This window comes from Natator depressus, chromosome 7 (assembly GCF_965152275.1).
Source record: "Natator depressus isolate rNatDep1 chromosome 7, rNatDep2.hap1, whole genome shotgun sequence".
In the NCBI taxonomy this organism is placed as follows: domain Eukaryota; kingdom Metazoa; phylum Chordata; order Testudines; family Cheloniidae; genus Natator; species Natator depressus.
Window position 1 is genome coordinate 55865987 of NC_134240.1, and position 22032 is coordinate 55888018.

The 22032-nt window shown below is 42.8% G+C and overlaps 1 protein-coding gene across 1 annotated transcript in view; it reads left to right on the plus strand.

The window, feature by feature from the left end:
- The first annotated feature begins 2477 nt into the window (after positions 1-2477).
- TM9SF3 (transmembrane 9 superfamily member 3) overlaps positions 2478-22032 on the plus strand; it is an 82404-nt gene continuing 62849 nt past the window's right edge. The window contains exons 1-2 of the mRNA XM_074958541.1: positions 2478-2741; positions 18169-18364. Coding sequence (XP_074814642.1) covers positions 2658-2741; positions 18169-18364 — 280 coding nt within the window. The 5' untranslated portion in view covers positions 2478-2657. The remainder of the gene's footprint in view (positions 2742-18168; positions 18365-22032) is intronic.

A 22032-nucleotide genomic window follows, 5' to 3' on the forward strand; every position in this document is an offset into this window, starting at 1 on the left:
CCTTACCCTGTTCTGCTCTGAGAACCCCTACTCCCGGGCTGCTCACGCACAGCCTCTAGCATATAAGCTGCTCACAGCTATGTGAGTGAACACTTTTGGCCAGCTGCTGCTTGGATTGTGCAACCGAATGACACTGCCCCTCTGCTCCTGGAGAGTTTTGCCGGGGCTTGTTTTAAGCCATGAGGACACATTTTCAGCCTCATAACTATGTACATGAAATTACAACCTATAACATTACTATAACAACAATGCTCAGTGCATCATGAGCCTTCTGAAGACACCCGGCATGACAAACTTTGCATCGTATTATCATATCATATCATATAAGGATGAACATCGGGGTGCAGGGTGTTCCCCAGAGGTACAGAGTGTCATATATATGTCATATAATATCAGGGTTGGAAGGGACCTCAGGAGGTCATCTAGTCCAACCCCCTGCTCAAAGCAGGACCAATCTCCCATTTTTGTCCCAGATCCCTAAATAGCCCCGTCAAGGATTGAACTCACAACCCTGGGTTTAGCAGGCCAATGCTCAAACCACTGAGCTATCCCTCACACCTGTCCACATTTAGATTTGTCTTTGGACTTGGCTTATGCAGAGTTGCAGGAAATGAACAGTTGACGTAATGTTTTGGGGCTTATAAAAGTGTAGAATTATGTTTATAAAGTGCACTTCTTTGTTTAGCTGGACTGTCTTAGCCCACACACTTTCTACTTTAATTCCCTCCAGTCACTAAATGTCTTTGTGACTTTTCCCATAATTTTTAATAAGCTCCAAAAGCTTAAAAAAACCCCAGGTTTCAGGTGGGAAAGCCCACAGAAGACTGAGGAATTTCAGAGGGACTTAACCAACCTACATGCATGGGCAACATGGTGGCTGATGAAATTCAGAATTGATAAATGCAAAGTTATGCACAATAGAGAAAAAAAATAGTTTATACATATCTTATCAAATGAAGTGATTGTGTTGTCATTATTGACAGCTCAACAAAGATTTTGGCTTAGTGTGCAGCTGCAGTCAAGAAAACCACTCCAGATGTTAGGATTCAACAGGAATGGGATAGCGAATATTATGGAAAAGGTCATAATATAATGCAATAGTATACCTTCAACTCTATGTGTGCAGTCCTGGTCACCCCAGCTCATAAATGATAATGTAGAATTTGAGAGGGTGCAGAGAAAGGAAATGGGAATAACTAGGGGCTTGGAAAACACTCACGAGGGGAGACTGAAGAGATTGACTGATTACCTTAGAAAGGAGGTGAATAAGAGAGGACCCATTCAAAGTATAAAACAATGAACGGTGTAGATGAGGTAGATCGAGAGCTTCTGTTCTCCCTTTCTCTCAGCACAAGAACAAGGGGATATTTGATGAAATTGCCAGCTGTGACCCAATACACAGGAAGTAATTTTGGGGGGAAATCTGGGCCTGGAAGTGTATTGGGATCACCCTGCAGTAGTAACCAAGGCTGGTGAGAGCCAGAGTGCGGTTGGCAGGCTGCAGTTACACACAGACACTCAGGGGCACTGGCATGCTAGAGTAATCCAGGTTGAGAGTTACAGCAGCAGGGCATTGCAAGGCACCCCAGGTTACAGGGCAGGTGATGACACAGCCGCTCACTGGCCTGGATAGCACTCTGGAATGTTACAGAAGTGTCTATTATAAAACTGTTAATGTGTCTGTCTTTCTTAGCAAGGCCACCAACACACACCTGGGATTTATGGGCCAAGCCAATTGGGAGATATGAGCCAAATCCAATTAAGACATTTTCCCAGAAGTCAACACTAGGGGAAGTTCTAAGCCCCATAACTTTAAAACTCTCTGATGTCCTCCCCCCCACCTCCTACTACCCTCAGATGAGATGTACCATGTGACATTTCAGGAGCATTAGTTTTTGGGGAAACTTACATAGGCGAGGGAAACTGAACAATAGGCTTAAAATAGGTAAGGAAGTTTAAATTTTAAATACAGAGTGGGTTTTGCTGCTCCACATTTTCGGATAGGGTAGGAAGGGGGTCTCTTGTACAGTAGTTTCTTGTAGGGTCTCTTTGGGTAGTTTCTAGTATAATGTCATGATGCGAGGATGTAGGGTTATAGTCACAACTATCTGACCTAAAAAGAAAAGGAGGACTTGTGGCACCCTAGAGACTAACCAATTCATTTGAGCATAAGCTTTCATGAGCTACAGCTCACTTCATCCGACGCATACTGTGGAAAGTACAGAAGATCTTTTTATACACACAAACCATGAAAAAATGGGTGTTTACCACTACAAAAGGTTTTCTCTCCCCCCACCCCACTCTCCTGCTGGTAGCCAATAGCCAGCCCCGCCCCATGGTTCTGCTACGTGCACGCGCTGTGGGCAGCCCCTCGCTCCGTGCCCGCAGCGCGCTGCCTCAGGGGCCGCGAGGAGCCAGCCCGCGCGCGGGGAGCGGGTGTGTTCGGTGGAGGCCGCTGTTGCCGCGCGCTGACGTTTGGCTCCCGTCCGCCACCGTAGGCGCAGCGCTTCCGGTGTGCGGCCGGATGACGTGGCCGGGGCAGCGGAAGCAGCGTCTCGTCGGTAGCGGCTGGGTCGGGTCCGGGCCGAGCAGAGCGAGGGCGGCTCGGGGGCAGCCTGGTGCTTGCGGTGGTGACGCGGAGGAGGCCGGCGGGGAGGATGGAGCTGCCCAGGCTGCTGCTGTGCGCGGCGTCCGCGGCGCTGCTGCTGTTGCGGGCCCGGGCCGACGAGCACGAGCACACGGTGAGGAGCCGGCTGGGCCCGCCCGTCTCGCCTCGCCTCGCCTCAGCGGGCGGGTCTCTGGTGCCCGGCGCGGCGGGTGCAGCACGGGGCGGTGCAGCCGTCACCCTTGGGGAGGGGGGGGGGTTTATGGAGGGGAGGCCCTGAATACCCATCTTCCTGTGCGGAAGTGTGTGTGTGGGCGGAGGGGACGTTTACACCTGTCTCGGGAGTGTGTGTGTGTGTGTTGGGGGGCGTGTACACCTGTCCTGGGGGTGTGTGTGTGTTTGTGGAGGGGGAGACTGTGAATACCCGTGGGGGTGGGAGTGTAGATCGGGCCCTGCACATCCGGGAGTGTGGGTGGGAGGGCCTGTCCCCTGTGGAGCGTGTGTTGTTTATACAGGAGGGGCTCTGAATACTGTTCCCTTGTGGGGGAGGGGAAGTGTAATATCTGGTCCCTAGTGTGGGTGTGGTTGTAACAAGGAGGGCCTGTTCCATTCAGTAGGGTTGGAGTGCTGGGTGGCTACTGAAGAGGTCAGTACTCCTTCCTCTTAATAATACTTGGTGCCAATCTTCTCCACTCACCCCCACATCCCCAAAATGCTGTTTGAGGTTGTGGGCTGTGTGGTGGCCCTGCTGTTTGATAGGGAATATGCTGCCTGAATAACAGCTAGTCTCATGTCTGTCACTACCTAATCCAGTCACAGGTGCGCTGCACACAGTAGCTGGCCATGCTCTGTATGACAGAATCCTCCTCTGGGGTGGGATGAGTGTGGGCTAAGTGGGACTAAATAGACTGGAAGAAGACCTAGCTTCTGGTTAAGTATCCGTGCTCCTCAGTTTCCCTGACTCCTTGCTTGCACTTTTTCTTCCACGTGTGCACATTCCTGGTCATTTGGTACTGCTCCCTACACAGGTACACACTGGTTCTGATTCTGTGGCTTTGACAACTTCTCTGTGGTAGAAGAGCAATGAAAATGACTCAATGTCTAGAAAACATGACCTATGAGGGAAGATTGAAAACATTGGATTTGTTTAGTTTGGAGAAGAGAAGACTGAGAGAGGACATAAGTTTTCAAATGCATACAAGGTTGTTACAAGGAGGAGGGAGAAAAATTGTTCTGCTTAACCTCTGAGGATCGGACAAGAAGCACAATGGGCTTAAATTGCAGTAAGGACAGTTTAGGTTGGACATTAGGAAAAACTTCCTAACTGTTTGGGTAGTTAACCACTGAAATAAATTGCCTAGGGAGGTAGTAGAATCGCCATCATTGCCTAACCTGCTCTTAAAAATCTCCAAACACTTGTGAGGGATGGTCTAATACTTAATCCTTCCTTGAGTGTAGGTGACTGGACTAGATGATCAATTCTGTGATTCTCTGATACACCTCTATCCTGATATAACGCGACCTGACATAACACGGGTTTGTATACAACGTGGTAAAGCTCCCAACACGCTGCTCAGAGCAGCGTGTTAAGGGTGCTGGGTCAGAGCCGAGGGGTTGGATAAGGGGCAGAGGGTCTTGGAGGTGGTCAGCCCCCCCCCCCCCCCCCCCGGGTCTAGGATGCAGGAGCTGTGGGGGGCCACTTTTGGGGGCCCTGCAGTCCCAGAGTGGCTCGGGGGATTAGAGGGGCCCCAGCCCCAGCTGTGTTGCTGGGGGCTTGTGGGAAGGGATCCCCCCCGCACTCACTGGCATCAACGGAAGCGGAGCAGTCCGGCCCCAGCCCACTCCACTCCGCCAGCTCCCAGCTGCGGCGCTCCGCTTCCAGCCGCAGGTGAGTACGGGGGGCATCCTTTCCCCAACCTCCCCGCACTCATCGGTGGCGGGAAGTGGAGTGCAACGGCTGGGAGGTGGCAGAGTGGAGCGGGCTGGGGCTGCATTGCTGCTGCATCCTGCTGCTGTCGGTGAGCACCTGTCAGGGGGCGGAGGGGTGTGGATAGGGGTCGGAGCAGTAGGGGACAGGGAGCAGGGGGGTTGGGTAGGGGGTGGGGTCCTGAGGGTGATTAGGGATGGGGGTCTCTGGAGGGGGTGGTCAGGGAACAAGGAACAGGGGGGGCCCAAGCAAGTTCGATATAATGCGGTCTCACCTATAATGCAGTGAGACTTTTTTTGTCTGCCGAGGACCACGTTATATCGGGGTAGAGGTGTAGATACAACTTTCTTAGATTCAGACTGTGCCATATAACTAAAACATCATTTAGAAATAATTTTGCCATTGTCCCCTTTTTGGCCAAGAACAGCCCTGAAGTGGTCAATTTCAAGATTTAATTATCTAAATGTATTAGAGTAAGTGAAGAGAAATTGGGACGTAGTTCAGAAATTAAAATCTTGATGGTTTAAAGGCAAATATAGATTAAAAAGGTCTTGTGTTCAGATGAAGTTGCTGGAAAATAATTCAGTATTGTACATCTGTTCACTAACTTATATATGTTTTTTTACAGAGTCTTAATTTATACATCTGTTCTTTGCACACACTAGGACCTCTTGTACTGCTTGTCTACCAGGTGTTTTTACAGTATTTTCTGATCCTACTTGAAGCAAGCTTAGATGGTATGGTAAAATACTTGTATAGTCTGCGTTGCTGCTGTTGCTAGTACTGGTGGAATTGCAGAGATACTAGATGAACGGTCTAAAAAGTCCTCATGTAGATTCACCCTCAGATTCTTCCATTATTGAGGAATACTCTGGGTATCTACTAGCATTGTGTTAATGTGGGAGAACCAGTAAGTGAAACTGAGTGCTGTATTTTAGTTGTCCAGACTGAATGAAGTGCAAAGTCTTAAAAAAAGCAGCCTAAGTGATGAAATATAACTAAATTGTAAATGTTTTTAAAAAATGTAACTACTAAAATGAATAAGGAAATTAGCCTGATGGTGTGTTACGGCTCATAAATCAAAACTTAAATTTATAATTTTTCCTTGATTTAGCTTAAATGTGCTTTCAAAATTGATACATAAAAAGAATATTCTGTTGTAGATGACCAAGAATTGTTCAGTTCCCCCACTTACAGAATACATTCTCCAGCAACTAAAGTAAGCAATCTGTCTTAACAGTTCATGTCCCCAGAAGTGTAGGAATGATAGCAAATACAGGATTTCCACTCTTGTAACTAATTTGAATCCCCGTCTGAAGTTTTACCTACCATGGTAAATATTATTGTCCATGCGAGCACAATGTTTTTGGTACTTAAGTTAACTTTGGCTCATTATGTCTACAAGGGGCCAATAAAACTTGACTTAAATAAAACAAGCTAGAATGAATATATAACTGTCTCTTCTGAAAATGTTTGCAGATCCCTTTTCAAAGTAGGTGAAATGAACATTACAGAGCAAGGCTCAGGATGCTGAGCAATCTTCTCACTTTTGGGAAATGAAAGGGTAAGGCTGGGGCCTTGTTCATACTACGTACTAGCTAGAGTTGATGCGGCCTAGCATTCAGGGGCAGGGGGGGGGTTAAAGAGAGAGTGCTACTGGGCACAAATTTGCCCCACCCAAAATACAAACTTTAAGTTGAAATCCCAGGTTTAATTTGTCATGAACATGAGTTGTGGAAATTGAGCTTTAGAAACAATGCTTGATATATATTGCATGTCCATGAGGCACTGAAAGAATTAGTAATTTAGGTTTCAGACTAACAGCCATGTTAGTCTGTATTCGCAAAAAGAAAAGGAGTACTTGTGGCACCTAAGAGACTAACCAATTTATTTGAGCATAAGCTTTCGTGAGTTACAGCTCACTATAAATTGGTTAGTCTCTAAGGTGCCACAAGTACTCCTTTTCTTTTTAGTAATTTAGGTTTGCCAAGCATTTTATTTGATTAATTCTCTTTTGGTTTTTATGTCTCTCCTTTTATTGCTGTTCCCTGTGCTGCTTTCGCTTCTTTGTTCTGGCAGTAAAAAGAAATGTTTATCCTTTTTTCTGAAATATTTTGTGCTGTTGCTTCAGAGAATGATATTCTGGTAAATTTCACTCTCAACATGGGAGTAAAAAAGCAACACATGAAGTATCTGAATGTGAACTAGGGAAATACAACCTAGATGGAGCTACTATAAGGTAGGTGCATAACTGGTTGGAAAACCGTTATCAGTAGTTAACAGTCAAGCTCGAAGGACATATTAAGTGGGGTCCCACAGGGATCAGTTCTGGTTCTGTTCAATACTTTCATTCATGATTTAGATAATGGCATAGAGAGTACACTTATAAAGTTTGTGGGCGATACCAAGCTGGGAGGGGTTGCAAGTGCTTTGGAGGATAGGATAAAATTCAAAATGATCTGGACAAACTGGAGAAATGGTCTGAAGTCAATAGGATGAAATTCAATAAGGACAAATGCAAAGTACTCCACTTAGGAAGGACAATCAATTGCACATACAAAATGGGAAATGACAGCCTAGGAAGGAGTACTGCAGAAAGGAAACTGGGGGGTCATAATAGATCACAAGCTAAATATGAGTGAACAGTGTAACAATGTTTGCTTTTTTCCCCAACATCACTGGGATGTATTAGCAGGAGTGTTATAAGCAAGACACAAGAAGTAATTCTTCCTCTCTATTCTACACTGATTAGGCCTCAATCTGGAATACTGTGTCCAGTTCTGGGTGCCACATTTCAGGAAAGATGTGGACAAACTGGAGAAAGTCCAGAGAAGAGCAACAAAAATGATGACTGGAAAACATGACCTGTGAGGGAAGACTGAAAAATTTAGGTTTGTTTAGTCTGGAAAAGAGAAGACTGAGAGAGGGTATAACAGTTTTTCACGTACATAAAAGGTTTTTACAAAGAGGAGGGAGAAAAATTGTTGTTCTTAACCTCTGAGGATAGTACAAGAAGCAATGGGCTTAAATAGGAGCAAGATGATTTAGGTTGGACATTAGGAAAAACTTCCTAACTGTCAGGGAGGTTAAGCACGACAAGAAATTGCTTAGGGAAGTTGTGGAATCTCCACCACTGGAGATTTTAAGTGCAGGTCAGACAAACATCTGTCAGGGATGGTCTAGATCATGGGTCGGCAACCTTTCGGAAGTGGTGTGCCGAGTCTTCATTTATTCACTTTAATTTAAGGCTTTGCCTGCCAGTAATACATTTTAACGTTTTTTAGAAGGTCTGTCTCGCTAAGTGTATATATTATATAACTAAACTATTGTCCTATGTAAAGTAAACAAGGTTTTCAAAATGTTGAAGAAGCTTCATTTAAAATTAAATTAAAATACTGATCCTATGCCACCGGCCTGCTCAGCCCGCTGGCAGCCTGGGGTTCCGTTCATCTAGGCTGGCAGCAGGCTGAACGGGGCCTGCGGCCGGGACCCCAGCTGGCAAGGGACCGGCAGCCAGAACCCCAGATCGGCAACGGGTTGGGTGGGGCCAGTGGCCGGGACCCCAGACCAGCAGTGGGTTGAGTAGCTCAGCCCGCTACCGCTCAGCCCGCTGGCGGTTTGGGGTTCTGTCCGCCGGCTCCTGCCAGCCAGGGTCCCGGCTTCCGGCCCAGGATCCCGGCCTTGCCCACATAGAGTGGGTACCTACCTTCTTCCTGATTCTAGCCCATTCTCTTCCTCTCTCTCTGCACTGAGCTGAGGGTGGGAGTGCACTGAGCACAGGGCTGGGGATGAAGGAGCACGCTGGGGGTTGGGGTGCAGGGTCTGGCCAGGAGCTAGAATAAGGGAGCGGGCTGAGGGTTATGGCAGGAGGTTTGGGATTTGGAGTGCTTAAATGGGCAGCTCCCATTTGGTGAGAGGGGTGCAAGAGCTCCTGTTTGGTGCGAGGGGTTGGGGTGGGAATGTGGGGGGTGCAAGAGTTAGGGCATGGGGTGTGGGGGGGGGGCTGGGTATGTGTGGGGGGGTGTAGGAGTCAGGGCACGGAGCTGGGATGTGGGGGAGTGCAGGGGTCAGGGCAGAGGGCTGGGGGTGTGGGCTAGAATCGTGGGGGTGCTCCCAGCCCGCTGCCTAGAGCAGCTTTTAGTAGGGGGCTGGAGGGGATATGCCCTGATTCCAACCCCCTTCCCTAATGCCTTGTCTCCACCTTGTCTCCGCCTCCTCCCTGGAGCAGCGAGCAGGCTGTGGCTCTGCTTCTCCCCCTCCCTTGAAAGGGCTATCAGCTGATTGGTGGCTGGGAGGGAGCGGAGGAGGGGCAGGAATCCAGCATGCTGGGGGAAGAGGCGGGGGAGGGGGAACTTGCCTGCCCTGCAGCAGCAGCTGGCAGGACCAAGCTTCTTCACCCTGCCCCCGCAGGGGCGGGTGGGGGGGGGCGGAAAAGAGCGGGCTGGGGAGAGCAGGATTTTTAATAGCATGCTGCTGCCTGCCAGGATCCCGGCTGCTGGCCCCGCTCAGACCGCTGCCGGCCTGGGTTCGGCAGCGGGCTGAGCCGGGCTGGTGGCTGGGACCCGACAAGCAGCAGCGTGCCATTAAAAATCAGCTCACGTGCCATCTTTGGCACACGTGCCATAGGTTGCCGACCCCTGCTCTAGATAATACTTAGTCCTGCCATGAGTGCAGGGGACTGGACTAGGTGACCTTGCAAGGTCCTCTCCAGTCCTGTGATTCTACGAAGCATCTCCAGGGATGCATGCGTCTGAAGCATCGTGATTGGTTCTTGGATTAAAATACTTTTTATCCTATTGAATTATTATGAGATAAGCTTCAGTAGCCCAACACTAACTCTCTGTGGCACTGACGCCTATCAGACAGATGTTTTCAGGTTAAAAAAAAATACTCTACACCTTTCTGTTGCACCCTTTTAATCAGTTGTTGTGAGGACTTCAGAAACATAAGATTAAGTAGCCTGCAGGCTAACCTTAGCAGGGTTACCATGCTAATTTTTCCACTCTTATGAAGGATCCCAAAGAGAGCTCTAAGCTTTGTTCCACTTGAAATGAGCTCTGTGGAAAGAAATGGGTTGGCAACATACATACCATGTGCCTAAGAATGGTCTGGCTGTGTTTCTTTTTAGAGTATTTTCAACTTTATGCATTTATTTTATGTTGTTTGTTGCATCTGGCTTGAAAGTGGCACTTGAAACATTGTTGCCAACTGATGGAAATACTTCTAATCACCAGTCCGTATTACAAATATAGCTGTAAACTGGATTGTTGGTGTGCCATGATCAGTGGTATCTCGGTAATGTCTTTATGTTAGTGTGGATATCGCAATTTGGTCCTAGCTCTAGTCAGTACAGCCTTGCTGGAGGACTACCCACAAAAAGTGTTAGAACTACTAAAAAGTGACAGTATAGATGCCCCTATCTGTGATAGTCGTGCTAGGTAGAGCATGGTTATATTTTACTAATATTGTGTCAATTATGAAAAAAATTTCTAAAGCTTTAGTTTGTCAGAGATGGCACAGGCATAAGGGGACAGCTTGTGTTTATGGTGATACTTCTCTGGGCTGTTACTACATGTTTACGCAGTCGAAATAGATCGTTACATTCTCAACATAGTTACCGGAATTACAGAACTGTTGTCAAACGTGATACAGAAAATGCTATGAAACCAAATTTGTGACACTTAATTAAACTTGGTGTAAACTGGTATGCTTGCATCTCAAGAGTTTGGTGATAGGGTATTTAAAATTGTACATTTATGCAACCTTCTATAATATTCTAGACTGAAGTAGTGGACTTTGTGGATTGTGGCACCATCAAGATGTTTCTCATTCAGTCTTTGCTGATTCTAGTTTTAGAAATAGTCACATATTTCTTATCTTAGTAGGATCCTTGGACCATATGCGCTGTATCATCTACTATGAAGCACAAAACATGAAATTGCCAATTATGCCAGTCCTGAAGATGCAACACTTCTTATTTGTTGGCTTTTTTTTTTTGGCTGCCTTCATGTTACATTCAACAGCACCTATTTAACAGTTCTGTCTAATGTTATATTCTTTTTAGGACACAGGTGGCCATCATCTTGTAGCTGTAAGGCTGTCTTTCCAGCCATTTTAAGGGACACATGTTTTTTGTACCTTGGTGGGGTAGAAAGGGGATAAAGATTATGATGTAGGTATTGCTAAAATAGTGTTGTCCTTTGTGGCCACAAGATAAGTAATTTTTGTTGGTTTGAAGGAGCCCTGGAAGCTTGGCTAAAGCTTGTTTTCATAGCCAAACAAATCTAAAATTGCATTTAAATAGACCAGTAAATTTGCTTGTGTTTTTATTATAAACAGGAATTGCATCTTGGTAATGAAGTACAGTAACTCCTCACTTAAAGTCATCTCTGTTAACGTTGTTTCATTGCTTTGCTGATCAATTAGAGAACATGCTTGTTTAAAGTTGCGCAATGCTCCCTTAGAACTGTGTTTAGCAGCCGCCTGCTTTGTCCACTGCTTGCAGTAAGAGCAGCCCCTTGGAGCTAGCTGGTGGGGGCTTGGAACCAGGGTGGACCGGCAGCCCCCTATCAGCTCCCTGATCCCCTAAGTTCCCTGTGTGGGAGCTGCCCAGCAGGCTATCAGTTGCGGGGCAGTTAATCTGTCCCTCCCCCCATTGCTGTATGCTATCCTGCCCTCTGCCTTGGAGCTGCTCCCAGGAGCCTCCTGCTTCCTGTGCAAAGGGGGGTGAGGGGAGAAGAGGGGTGCTAATGTCAGGGTGTCCCCCCGCCCCCCCACTACTTTACTCCATTTCCATAAAGCAGGGTGCGGGACAGGACAGGGCTCAGGAGGGAGGGAGCTTGCTGGCAGCAGCTGCTGTCTTAACTTGCTGATCTACTTAAAAGGGCAGTGTACTTAGAGTGGTCTCAGCGTACTTAAAGGGGCAATTCGTGTGTGTGTCTCTCTCTCTCTTTCTCTCTCACACACACACAGAGAGTGTGTCTGCCATGCTGTCTCCTCTCCCTCCATTCATGCTGTCTTGTAGAGTGTGAGGCTACATTAACAACAATGTGTTAAACCTTGAGAGCTCAGCGGAGTGCTAGTTCATCATTTTAGCAGTAAGGCATCCCCTGGGAAATATCCCACCCTCTGACTTCACCACCTCAACCAAGCTTCACAATCATCATTGCTGTGTACAATATTAAATTGTTTGTTTAAAACTTATACTGTGTATATTTTATATATATATTAATTCTATACACACACACACACACACACACAGTCTTTTGTCAAAAAAAAATTCCCTGGAACCTAACCCCGCCCCCCATTTACATTAATTCTTATGGGGAAATTGGATTTGCTTAAAGTAGCATTTTTCAGGAACATAACTACAACGTTAAGTGAGGAGTTACTGTAACTACCTAAATTTAAAATCTATAGTTATCAACTCATGTCCCCTGCTCCGATAATCATGACTGACCACTGACTTGTTTCACCACTTTGCACAATTACTGCATTACTGCTTGTCACCCACAAGACTCATTAGAATTAATTTCTAGCTGAGGCAGAAATTTATTCCTTTGTAAAAATGTTTATTTCATATATTTAAACAAGACAGATCAAAACCCTTACCATCTTGTGTGCTGTGAGAACCAGAAGCTCTCTTTAGATAAGTCTGTTTATCTGCTCTTACTTTCTCCTAGCTTTGTTGGCTTATCTTATTGTTGAGTTAGACTTTGACACTGTTGTTCTCACACACTTTACCTGATCTCTGTTAACTCTTCACTGACTATTCTGTTTGTCCTCATAGGGAGCTCCTGATGCATTCTTCATTTTTTTCTTCTCCAAATGCCTAAATCCAGCTGTCAGTGAATCTTCTGTAGCTAAAGAGGAAATTGCTGTTTGAATAGCAGGAGACTGAAACTATCACATCCAGTTACATAATCTTACAGTACAAGTGATTTTAAGAAAAGACCATCTGGCTCCCCCGTGGCATGCCTTATTCAATGCTGCTTTCGATACCCTAGCAGAAGTAAAAGGGACTTTGATTTGCTGTCTTGGTTTCTAAGATCATAGAGGATAGAACTGAGTAAATGAGCAGTTGCCAAATAGATTCTCTCATTCAGGACTCTGTTTGGTCACATCTGCTCAGAGTGTGAGGCTAATTTGAAAGGTTTGTGAGAAGATGTAGGTTTAGTGACTTCTATATATTGATGACATTGATTTAAAACTCAGTCTCGCAGACCTGTATGATGTGGCTGAATGACTTACCTAGTGCCTGAAATAATTTCTCCAAACTGAGGGAGTGCCTGCCACTTGTTACTTAGGTTTATAGCCTGGTACGTAGGTGTGAAGGGCGAATGGGTGTCATGTTGGTTTCTCATGTGCTCCTTGGTTGTCAGTGAGCAGACCTGAGTGTGTTTTTCCTCTGCACTTTGCAAGAAGGCTGCAAGCCTTTCTTTCAGACAAGGATCCAAACACGATTAACTGTACCTTTTGTTACCTTGACTCAGTTACTGAAGCGCACTTTGTGGTGCTACGTCTTAAGACGCCTCAGTCTTCAGCTTGTGTGCCCTTCCCCTTTTTCCTCCTTTTGGGGGGTTCATTTGATTCATATACTAGTGGCATGGCATGGAGTAACAGATTGGTGGGTCTTAGGTGATACCATTCAATTCCAATCTATACTGCTGCCAAACTCACCTTCCCTATCCCTTCTAAGAGACCCTCATGATCCATTGGCTAGGGTGGATTTTCTTGAGGAAGGGGGTATGGGAGAAATTCCAAGTCAGAACAAGGGAAAAAGATCTTTAACACCTGACATTTCCATATATTGAAGGACAGCCTTTCTTCCATTGTATAGATCTAAGCAAGTTAAACAATGCCTCAGGACTTTCAAATCCCATATACTGTTTTTGGCCTCCATCACTAATCTTTCAATGCAAGACTTGTTCAGGACTTTTGACTTAAGAGTAGCCTGCTTCCACATAGTGTTCAGATACTCATCAGACACTCATGCTTCTGTGTAGGAAATAAACTTTATCAGTACAAGGTGCTGCCTGTCAGCCACTGTGTCTTCACAGTGTGTGGCCATGGATTTTATGAAGTTGTTTGGGAACTTAGTGACAATTGATCTATTCAGATTTTGGTTTGCTGTCTTTGAAATGTGTAGATGCTTTTAATAAAGCTTAACACAATGTTCCTACTTCTTCCCTATAATACTCTATTCTTTGGTTCTCTAGAAACAAATCTTAGGTGCCTTTAAAAGTTTGCCGGTACACTTTGCTTCAGCTGCATCCTTTAGTAACTTCTTAATGTGCAGTAACCTATACACAAATAGGATCGCTTCTACATCACCATGGGAGTTGATGAGTTTTTTCCAGGTTAAAACCTTTTTTAAGGAAAAGACCAACTCTTTAGATTCTGTTTTTTTAATGGTTGGACTAGTCACTCCAAAGTATTGACATGAACATATTTGAAAGGCTTTTTTTATGCTAAAATATTAGGCTCTAATTTCATTCTGATTATAACTTTAACTGTTAATAGGGGAGTGAGAACATCCACGGTTATTATGCATATTAGGGAACAACAAGAAAATTAGGACTGTCTAGAAACCCCTGGGTGGAATGATTAGAAAGAGGGGTGTGGCTAATAGTCAAATTCAGAGCTTTGTCAGAAGATCTGCATTTGTCCAGACAGCTCAGCATCCATTGAGGTTTTTTGCAGATTCTGATTGGTTTGTTTGATCGTAACAGTGTCTGTGCTAAAAAAGCAAGTAAGTTGATTTATGACCTTAGATACTAACTGGATACATTTAAGAGTGGTAGGCCTGACTTATTAGTGGACTAGAGGCTCAATTATTGTCTTTGTCTGCAGAAATGGCAAGATTTCCTTTTTGTGTGCTTCTTAGGTTTGAAGAATAATTGTGTAGTATATTTTATTTCAGTGGGTTTTTTGGGTTGGAAGAAATACTAATACAGTTATTCACACCCAAAGCGAGAGGTCCATCCCCCAACGAACTTACAATCTAAGTTGAACATCCCATACAATTCATTGTAGGAATGTATTGCAAGGATGAAGCTAATAATAGTAAAAGACACTTTTAGATACACTGTTTTTGTGTATAGCTTTATATATTTTTTTGTGTAACAACTGGTAGTTCTTCCTACTTCAAAAAATCAGTCTGTTTCCAAGCACCTAAGTTCTCTAATACTTCTGTTGTGTGCTTAATTAAGGAGGGAACAGTTGGCTTGGCTTGTACTTGCAGTTTCCTTGGCTTCTTGGCAAGTCACACTTCATACTGTTGGGAGAATGGCAACTGTTTATTTGTGAGATTGCTACACTGATACTTTATGGCACTGTATAAATAAATGGTGCTTTATGGGCAAGGTGTGATCTCTCCCCCAGAGGGTTTACAGTCCAAGGTACAAGAGAGTTAAGTTGTTCTCTTAGACAAGAGCTGCTCCTGTCTTCCGGGATGTTGGAGTTGTCCAGGTACCAGTTTGAGTGCTTCCTGTTTGTAGGGTTTGTTGGTAGTATAGCGAGGAAGTGTGATAAACATCTTACTGGAATGATTGAAGTTGTCCTCTTCTGATCATTTTACTCTTGAAGACTCCAGGCTTAATTAAATATTGTGGGATAGGATATTATGGCTTTCTAATTATGAAGTTTTTTGAATGACGAGGAAGAGATGTACGTTTCATTGTGTTTTGGTGGAGATTATTTTTGCATCTTTGGTTCCTGCTAGATGAAAGTACTGATCAAAACTAGTTTTCTGATAGCAAGGTGGAGAGAGTGCTCGTAGCAAACACTATTACCAATAAACACACATCTGCTTTAAATAAAGTAATGAGTGACCAGGAAACTTGGTGGAATCTGATGCTCCATCTTTATCTCATCTCTTTGTGAGATGCAGGGGGAGTCTTTTGTCTTTTAATTTGCTTATTCAGTGGTCTAAGACTGAAACTGATAACTCATTTCACAATAAGAACAGGAGTACTTGTGGCACCTTAGAGACTAACAAATTTATTTGAGCGTAAGCTTTCGTGGGCTAAAACCCACTTCATCGGATGCATGCAGTGGAAAATACATTAGGAAGAGATATATATATACACACACGCACGTAGAACATGCAACAATGGGTGTTATCATACACACTATATCGAGAGTGATCAGTTAAGGTGAGCTATTACCAGCAGGAGAGAAAAAAAAAACTTTTGTAGTGATGATCAGGATGGGCCATTTCCAGCAGTTGACAAGAACGTGTGAGGAACAGTAGGGGGAAAAAATAAATATGGGGAAATAGTTTTACTTTGTCTAATGACACATCCACTCCCAGTCTTTATTGAAGCCTAATTTAATGGTGTCCAGTTTGCAAATTAATTCCAATTCAGCAGTCTCTTGTTGGAATCTGTTTTTGAAGTTTTTTTGTTGTAATATTGCTGCTGAATTGGAATTAATTTGCAAACTGGACACCATTAAATTAGGCTTGAATAAAGGCTGGGAGTGGATGTGTCATTACACAAAGTGTAACTATTTCCCCATGTTTATACTTGCATATAGTATACAGTTGATTTAATTCATTTTAAAGGTGATCTGGAATGCTTCCAAAAAGTCTAGAGGTCACCATTCAGTAACAAACTGCCTGCAAATAAGTACGTTATTAAAATGGGAGTTAATTTTTTTCCCTCTTCACTCTCTGTGGAAGACAAGACTTCAGAAGTTTAAGAAAATTAACATAATCCACTCCTGAAAAAGAATACCACTCTATTTACAAGTCAGCATGTCATCAGCGGTTGCATGAGAGAAACAGTACTGAACTTGGATCTTGACAGGTAATGCTTGAGTACTTGAACATTTACTCAAAAACCACTAGCTGGAGGAAGGTACAAAAGTCAAATCAAGCATTGCAAAAGGAGAGAAAGATGGGGATATAGCCCCCAATCTGCCAGCAGAATCAGGAACACGGTAAGGAGCCTAATGCTCACTTCAGTTGCTGAGTGCTATACTTCCCACCTTCCCTCGGCTTTCTGCAAGGATGGATTGTTAATGCTGTGCCAGTATAACTTTTCAAGTTGCTGGTAGAGAGCAGGGAACCACTTCTGGCTTTCTCTCACATGTTGTATGGTTCTTCTTTGCTCCCTCCTCATTTCTCCTTCCCCATCCCTAAAATCTCCTGTGTGCCTCTGCTACTTCCCAAGTAAAGTGAAACTAACAAGTAGCTGGTTAGTATTATTGCTGGACATGCAGTAGTGAAGCTGACCAGATATTTATCATTGATTGCTGCAGATGTAATACAAAAGAATACAAGGCTTTCCATTTTATGCAGCTTTGACTTGTTAATAAAGTGGCATGATGGAACAAAAGTATTCAATCTTTTCTCAAAACACGGTGACTTAAATGCATAAATCAGAATAAAACATATTTTTAAGCACTCATGACTCAAGCACTCTATATGTGGGTTTGTAGCTAATTCTTTCTAGGCCCAACTAGCCGTATGGTAGTTAACTATTCATAATTATTGTGTTTAAGGACTTTTGTTCATTTGTTGAAATGAAAAATGTCTAACTCTCATCTACCAGTTATTTTGACTGCACAATAAAAAATGCACTTATGACTAATTGACATTTGATTCCCCTTTCCACTCAAAGTAACATAAATATTTGTTCCATTTGTGCACATCTCAGCCTTGTGAGAACACTTCATTCTTGCATATTTATGGGGCCTGAATTTTAGCTCTTAAATAGGATTGAAAATGGGATTTGCCATGTGCAAATACAATTATATGCACCTATTCCTGGCTTGAAAACCGGATCCATGTGGTTAGGTGAATTGATGGTATAGTCATCAATATATTGAAGTTTGGAGAAAAGGCTAGAGGTAAACTATTTTAGTCCTGCGAAGACTGTTAAAAGCACAATAAAAAAAAATAGTCAAGGTTAGCATTTTACCGAGTGTATCACACATGATAACTTAAACACTTTTGATTCTTATTTTTGTGAGTCCATCCCAATATCTGACCATTACTGGAGACATTTATCTGAGGAGTGCATATATTGAGAGTATTGGAATTATTATGATAGAGCTTGAAAAAACTTTAGATAGCTACTGGCTGGGGTACTACATTTACTGACCAGAGATAGCTACAAGAGGTGAGGTTTTAATTGCTTTTACAGAGAAGTCCAGGGCAAAATCCTGTTGAGAGGGCTACCCTCATTGCTACTTCTAGTTATTAAGATGGAGGGTACTTGTGTTCTACCAAGGTACAATTTATGCACCCTGTATGCAGTCTTTGGTAAATTTATACAGTTGCAGATAAAAAAGATAAAGGAGTTTATCTTTAATGCTTTTTGTAAGTTACTATGCTTCCAATTTCTGGGAGTGTTACCTGTGAAGGGCCACTGACGCTTCGTACCCTCATGCCAAATATTTAAATGCCTAAGAGGAGCAGGCATAGATTTCTCCTTTTCTATCCCCCTTTCCCCCAAATATTTGTCCTATGTGATGCTCTTTTAGTTGTCTAATTCAAAGAGCAGATGGTGTTGGACCCCTCCTTTCTGAACTCCACAAATGTACCACTGCCTCTCTAAATAACATGAAGAATGGATGTGCTTAATTTTCCTGAGGTAGACTTCTCATATGTTTCAATGTTTTCTTTTAGTACCAAGATAAAGAAGAAGTCGTTCTTTGGATGAATACAGTAGGACCTTATCACAATCGCCAAGAGACATACAAATACTTCTCTCTTCCCTTTTGCGTGGGATCAAAAAAAAGCATCAGTCATTATCATGAAACACTAGGAGAAGCACTTCAAGGAGTTGAATTGGAATTTAGTGGTCTGGACATTAAATTTAAAGGTAAGCATTCTAAGATATATTAAAAAATCCCCTACATTGAATCTCTGAATTAAAAACTCCTGGGTAAGAAACACCTTCAGTTCCCTTGACTAGTAGATTTCTTATTGCTGATCACAACTCTGTATGAAAACAGAGGCCTTTATTACAAATGGTCTCTTAAACACTGAATTTCTTTGTCTCTCTCATTCATCCTTAAAGATATTTCCTTGCAGCAGCTAATAAACTTTTGTGGTAACTGATTATGGTCATTCAAATGTTGAATGTGGACAGGATTGAAGAAAATCAAAGAATGCTCAGTATGAAAGTAGAGTATATTGCTTTTATTTTTGAAGGTTAAAAAGTTTTCAAAATATAATAGTGCAGCTCTTAATTTATGTAGAGAGTACATATAAAATGACTGCCCGTTACCACATATTGGCACAGGTAGATATCAGAGGGGCTTCTCTTTGCTTTTCTGTATTATTGAAAACAGGGCAACTCAGACATATGAGATATTTAGCCATATATCCTCTTTAGAAAAACTTAGTGTAGAATATAAACAATGTATTGAGGTTGATTTTGAAGGAAAACTTGTTTTGTAGAACAGAGCATATTCTGTGGCTTTAATCTTACTCTTTAAACTTGTGTTTTCTGGTAATACTGTTCCTACTGGTGTGTAAAATTGGAATTATGGTGTTGCTGTTTTTACTGTTGGGGTAGACATGAGCTGTGGACCTCTTCCAAACCCTCTTCAGCATAATAAAGGAAGAACTTGTAAGTGAGAATGTGGGTACTACTGGGACTAGATTTTTTTTTTCAATTATGCTGAGCACATGCAGCTCCTCATACAGCTCCTGGGGTGGTTCGGCACTTTTGAAAGTCCTGCCCAAAATTAATGTTGTTGACTATTCTATTCATCTTGTTTAATCTTCCAGTTGTAAAAGCTTCACTATCGATTTTTTTTTTTTGCCCAGTATTTTTATAAAAATAAAAGTTGATAAAACACAAAATTGAAAAACCAAAAATGTGAGAGGTCTACTTTCTATAACAATTCAGACTGAAAGCACTGCTACCATTAATTTTCCTTATATAGGCAACGTTTGAACCCTTATTGCATATAAAGTTAAAAATAAATTGGAATTGGGTTTAGGGGAGGGAAATGACATGAAGTTCCACAGTTAAGATTGATCAGTTTCCAGTTAAATGAATAGAAAGAAATAATGGGACTACTACATTTAAAATAATGATCAACAGGATAATTAATGTCTTACTGCCTCTTCTGAATGATATTGTATGAACTCCTAGCTTCTACAGTGAATCTCTAAAACTAAATGTGAAATTGCACAATACATGGGTTACATGTAACCTGTGTCGAAGACTGTTAAAGTGAGCTACAAAACTGACTTGACTTGGTAGAAGTTCCACTTTGAAAAGGTTTTTTGTAGTCTTTTGTAAAACTGATCATTGCTGATGGTAAAATCTTTATCTACAGAGACACAAAGCACAATGAAGTTACTGAAGAAAAATAATAGAAAACGTGTACTATTAATTAACAGTAGATCATTGGTCTTTTAAAGTCCTTTCAGTATCAGGAAAATTTTTTTTTTTTTTTTTTGGAAAATCATTTGCTGAGGCAGGTCAGTTTTTTAGCATAGTTACTCTTAACTTGTCTGGTAAATCTTCATAACTTATGAAGAGTTCACAGAGCAGCTTGGTCTGATAAGCTAAGCAATGCAGATGAGCATGCATGGTTTAAGTTTCAAAGCATTTTATTGACTAGTGAGAAACTGCTATGAGTCTGCTTGAAAAATGTACTCAATTTCTCCCTAGAGGACTAAGCATACCAGCAAAAAGCAGATATAGATGGGAATATGGAGGGTACACGTGAGGTCCAGAGGCAGCATACTGCTGAGGAGGCTAGCCCCACAAGTGCTAGGAAGGGAGAAGGTACAAGGATTCCTATTGGGTCATTGTCATTGGGCCATGCTCTGATGGCTCCATTTTCATACTGGATTTCTTGCTTTCATATGGCTGGAAAATAGAGGCACTCTTCTGCTTCCTTTGGCTGTTGGAAAGGAGGAGTTTTCTTGCGCACTCTCCTGAGGGTCAGGTAGGGAAAGGATTCTACTATTCAAACTTTCCACCACAGCATCATGGCTGGGAATGGTCTCTACTGCTCTCTCCAGTTCTTCTGCAGTTGCTTAGAACTTTCCCAAGAAGAAGCCTGAGACTCAGAGGAGTGTTCACACTTTCACTTGCTACTCTTCATAATACTGTACCAGCAAAACTTACTGTTCACTCAGCATAGTGTTGTCACGTATCAGCAGCCACAGACGCACTTGGAAAGATAACACTGCATTGGTTTAGGTTCACTTGGTGTTTGAAGATTATGATTAGCCCACGAGGGCTAGAAACTCCAGTATTAAAACATGAAGAATCTGAAAGTGAAACTGACTTTATAGTTATTTTTGTTCGCCAAGCTGAAAATGCAATACGTCAATAAAGCAAAAAGCGGACTTACACTATTAAGACTGAAATATTAAGGTGCCAGTGGTTATTTGCAATTTAAGTTGAGTGTCTCTCTTTAAGAAGAGAGAAAATGCAAGATGGAGTACAGTGTCCCAAAATCTTGACTATTGCCAAAATCTAACTGAAGCTCCCAAGGCTATGCAAAAACCTTTACATAAACTGATCTATTTCCTTGGAGTTTCTAGCAGAAGCAGTGAATCCCCAAAATATAGCTTAACTTACCTATATGGCAGAATGACTCAATCTGCTTCACTACATGACTGCTCATTTCTGCACTTGTGAATTTATAAATTAGCTGCCATTGTTTGATGGCAGTCACTGGCACAGGTAGTAAGGGTCACTTAACATAGGGAACACACCATCAGCCACACCATCAGGGGCTCGTTCACCTTCACATTTACCAATGTGATATATGCCATCATGTGCCAGTAATGCCCCTCTGCCATGTACATTGACCATACTGGACAGTCTCTGTGCAAAAGAATAAATGGACACAAATCAGACGTCAAGAATTATAACGCTCAAAAACCAGTCAGAACAATTCAACCTCCCTGGACACTCAATTACAGACCTAAAAGTGGCAATTCTTCAACAACAAAAACTTCAAAACCAGACTCCAATGAGAAACTGCAGAACTGGAATTAATTTGCAAACTGGACACCATCAAATTAGGCCTGAATAAAGACTGGGAGTGGATGTGTCATTACACAAACTAAAAACTATTTCCCCTTGCTGATTTTACCCCCCTACTGTTACTCAGCCTTCTTGTCAACTGTTTGAAATGAGCCATCCTGATTACCACTTTAAAAGTGATTTTTCCTCCTGCTGATAATAGCCCACTGTAATTGATTTGTCTCGTTAGAGTTGGTAAGGCAACCCCCATCTTTTCATGTTCTCTCTGTGTGTGTGTGTGTGTGTGTGTGTGTAGATAGATATCTATCTATCTATCTATCTATCTATCTCCTACTGTATTTTCTACTCCATGCATCTGATGAAGTGGGTTTTAGCCCACAAAAGCTTATGCCCAAATAAATTTGTTAGTCTCTAAGGTTCCACAAGTACTCCTCATTCTTTTAACATAGTCAGACTTAACCTAGGGAGCGGAAACCACTACCATTTCCTCTGTCAGGTAAGGTAGCTCTTACTTCCCTGGCTGATAA